The sequence below is a fragment of the Carassius auratus genome, chromosome 18 (genome assembly GCF_003368295.1).
Source record: "Carassius auratus strain Wakin chromosome 18, ASM336829v1, whole genome shotgun sequence".
NCBI classification, from domain to species: Eukaryota; Metazoa; Chordata; class Actinopteri; order Cypriniformes; family Cyprinidae; genus Carassius; species Carassius auratus.
The window spans coordinates 13,067,252-13,070,767 of NC_039260.1; the positions used below are offsets into that span (position 1 = coordinate 13,067,252).

At 33.3% G+C, this 3,516-nt stretch overlaps 1 protein-coding gene across 1 annotated transcript; it reads right to left on the bottom strand.

Moving 5' to 3' along the window:
- Window positions 1-1,259: 1,259 nt before the first annotated feature.
- LOC113118795 (galactose-specific lectin nattectin-like) lies at window positions 1,260-2,813 on the bottom strand. Its single transcript, XM_026288206.1, has 6 exons — window positions 2,722-2,813; window positions 2,519-2,586; window positions 2,248-2,342; window positions 1,928-2,053; window positions 1,640-1,748; window positions 1,260-1,466 (listed from the first exon to the last, which is right to left on the bottom strand). Exons 2-6 carry the CDS (start codon window positions 2,577-2,579, stop codon window positions 1,402-1,404), a joined length of 456 nt encoding a protein of 151 aa, XP_026143991.1. The 5' UTR covers window positions 2,580-2,586; window positions 2,722-2,813; the 3' UTR covers window positions 1,260-1,401.
- Between the last annotated feature and the right edge of the window lie 703 nt (window positions 2,814-3,516).

Below are 3,516 nucleotides of genomic sequence, written 5' to 3' on the forward strand. Positions count from 1 at the left end.
ATGTTGGTGCTTCTCCTCTTAAGTTCACTCCTCTCATTTTCTGTAGGGTTCAGGTCAATGGCCATAGCAGAAGCTTGGTTTTGAGCTCAGTGACCAATTTCTGTGTTGTTTTTGTGGTTTGTGTTTGGGTTATTGTACAGCTGGAAGATCCAGGGTCAGTCACTTTGCAGATTTTTTATCTGTTGGTATTTGATAGAATCAAATATGCCATGTGTCTAAACAAGATGTCCAGGACCTCCAGCAGAAATATAGGCCCATGACATCAAAAATACAGCTGTATATTTCATTGTACACATGGGGTACATTTTATCTCTGTGTTCACCAAACCCATCTTGAGTTTGCTGCTAAAAAAGCTCATTTTTAGTTTCATCTGATCATAAAAGCCAGTCCCATTTGAAGTTCCAGTCATGTCTGATAAATTAATATGCTTTAGTTTGTTTTTGGATGAGCTCGGATAATTTTTTTTGTAACCCTCTCAAACAACATTTGGTGATGTAGGTTCTGTTTGACAATTTTTTTTAAGGTTTTCTGAACCCGAGATTCAACTATTTTCTGCAGTTCTCCAGCTATGATCCTTAGAGAGTCTTTAGCCACTCAAACTGACATCCTCACCATGCATTAGGACGCTATATACACACGTCCTCTTCCAGGCAGATTCGTAACAGTTTCTGTTGATTGGAAATGCTTAATTAATGCCCTGATGGTGGAAATGGGAATTTTCACTGCTCAAGCTCTTTTCTTAAAGCCACTTCACCAATATGTGAAGATCTATTATCTTTTGCTGCACATCAGAAATATATTCTTTGTTTTATTTTTATTTTTATTTTATTGTGATGGATGATTAAGGGAATTTGGTCTTTGTTTTCTCTCTTCTTTATATTTCTGTAAAACAGGTAGCCATGGCTGGACAATTTCATGTTTATAATCATGCTGGAGTGCTCAAAATTGTGAATATGAATGGGAATATAATTCAGAGATATTTCAATCATAAAATTTCTAAGGGGGGTAATAATTGTGTCCAACCAGTATTTGAGAAAAACCTTTATTTCATAATGGTATCCCCCCCCATTTTAACTTCTTATTATCCAATGAAAGGATACATAAAAAAAAAAAAAAAAAATCAAAAGGATTAACAATGCAGATGAATTTTCACAGCCTTCTTTGATAATATTTACCAAGGGGGCTGATATTTTTGGCCACGACTGTATATATTAAATCCTCGCAAGACAATTTTTTTTTTAAAATGCCTTTATTGATTTGAGTAGTGTTTCAGTATTTAGAAGTTGAGAAAATATTTAAGAAAAGTTTAATTTCAGAATAACACTTCAGAACATGTAAGATCAGAACATGTAAATGTAGTAAAATCAAAGTAACCGTGGAGCAGGATGACTGCATGTGATCTCACAGGTATTTAGCACAAACATAACCCAGTGAGGTTGAACAGGCTATATCGTTCCAACGGTTACCTATGGGGTTAAAAAAAAAAGTATGTAATTCTCATAATTATTGTCATGATAGATTCAAAATAAAATTGAATGTTTAAGACATGTTTGACAAATGAACCCTTTCACATTACTGGTTGATGTGAAATTCTATGATTGCAAATAATTGTAAATAAAAAACCACACTGCATTCTTACTGTCGAAGTTGAACTCCCCACAGTTCTCGGTTTGCTGACCGTCAGGTTGTCCAGGGGCCCAGTAGGTGAAGTCAAATGGAGTTCCATCAGTCCACAACCAACCTCCTACCTAAAGAGCAAAGACATTTGTTATAAGAGTCCTCTACTGTACTTAGACTCCATTTAGAAGGTCATTTAGTTTGGCTTTGAAAAAGTCAAACCATCTACACAAACTTTTTAGTCAGAGATTTTAGTCATGACAAACAAACTAGACAAAGCAAACAAAAAAGGCCACACAACTTTACTTACTTGTTCACCATCATGAGTACCAAACCAACAGCGTGTGGAGGAAGAAGGCAACAGACTCAGGAGAAAATCATGTTCTATTTTACTATGTACAGATGCGAGATTTGCATCCAGACTTTGGCATTCCCTCTAAAGACATAGATTTTTTTATTGTCAGTACAAGATATTTAGATTTTTTTTTAGCCTAAAGCGTTTTTAAACAAAATTTTTAGTCATTTTCAAACTTTTTTTTTTTGCTCAGCATGAGTTTTCTGTCAAATGTATTTACATAAGGAAGTTTTATTTTAAAAATAATAAAAATCATCTTGTAACTAATACTTTACCTCTGCTGTGACCCAGTTGACTGGCTGAGAGAAGAACTTGTAGCATCGGACTCCAAAATTTGTCCATCCATGGGGGCATTTTTGTACTAAATGAACTATCCAGTAAATGAACATAAGAGATATTATAATAATATTATGATAAATATTAGTTGGTTGAATATCATACATTTCCTGCTATCCTTTTCCATAAAGCTACAAAAAGTCAAGGTTTGGCAGAAAAGCTTTTAAAATTCATTAACAAAGAGTTTTTACAAATAAATATATTTGTTACCTTCTGCGTTCCCCATGGAGAACAAAATGAAAAGAAGCATAAGACTTCTCAGCATTGCCATGATGAAACTGAAAAATAAAAGTTAAGCATTAAAAAATTAAAAAGATGTATTATACTGCACATTGTGGATTGTCAATGTATTTTAAAGACAAAGATACTTTACGTCAAAAGGTTATTCAGTAGGTCTCTGTGCCAAAACTCACCTTGGTTTTTAGATTGCTGCCTTTAGAATCTCAGAGGATGATGTTGTGAAGTTTCAGAAAGTGCCCTGCTTATATACTTTACTTGAGGTCAGGTGTGTATAAGCCACGAGGATCAGAGGCATCACGTGCCTCCTCAGATTTCTAAGACAAGCAGATTTTGAACGCAGCTTCCAAAAGAAGAGACAACAGAAAATGTGACCTTAACTCACACTTGAAAAAGCTGTGCTGCATGAAAATTATTATCTTTTATGTATATATTGTATGTATTTATATATATATATATATATATATATATATATATATATATATATATATATATATATACACACACACACATGAATTTGATACATACATAATCATGAAAAAGAATACTGTAAATATAAAAAAGATACCATCTAAAAGCATCTCTCTCTACGGAGGTGTGGTCTGTTTGTACAATTAAAAGAAACTCAGAATTTATTTACTAAAACAGTTGTCGTACAAGACAGACAAACTAACGAACCCTTGCTCTAAAAGTAATGTAATTACATGTGCATTAATTGTGTTTAGAAAGCATTTCCTTTTTGTTCGGCAAAGACTGCAATGATTATTAATGCGTAACGGTCAAATATAATTTTATGTTATTACTTTTTTCTTTTTTTTTCACTGTTTTCTTCAATTTTATCAAATAGCCTACAGTACACACCTTGATTTGATTATATACAGTACAGACCAAAAGTTTGGACACACCTTCTCATTCAAAGAGTTTTGTTTATTTTCATGACTATGAAAATTGTAGATTCACACTGAAGGCAT

Bases quoted from the DNA above. Each gene is read 5' to 3' on its own strand.
- LOC113118795 (XM_026288206.1), bottom strand. From the start codon at position 2,579: ATGGCAATGCTGAGAAGTCTTATGCTTCTTTTCATTTTGTTCTCCATG. The intron at 2,054-2,247 runs GTAAAGTATTAG...CTATGTCTTTAG, and splicing joins TCAACTGGGTCACAGCAGAG to AGGGAATGCCAAAGTCTGGA. The intron at 1,749-1,927 runs GTAAGTAAAGTT...TTTGCTCTTTAG, and splicing joins GTACTCATGATGGTGAACAA to GTAGGAGGTTGGTTGTGGAC.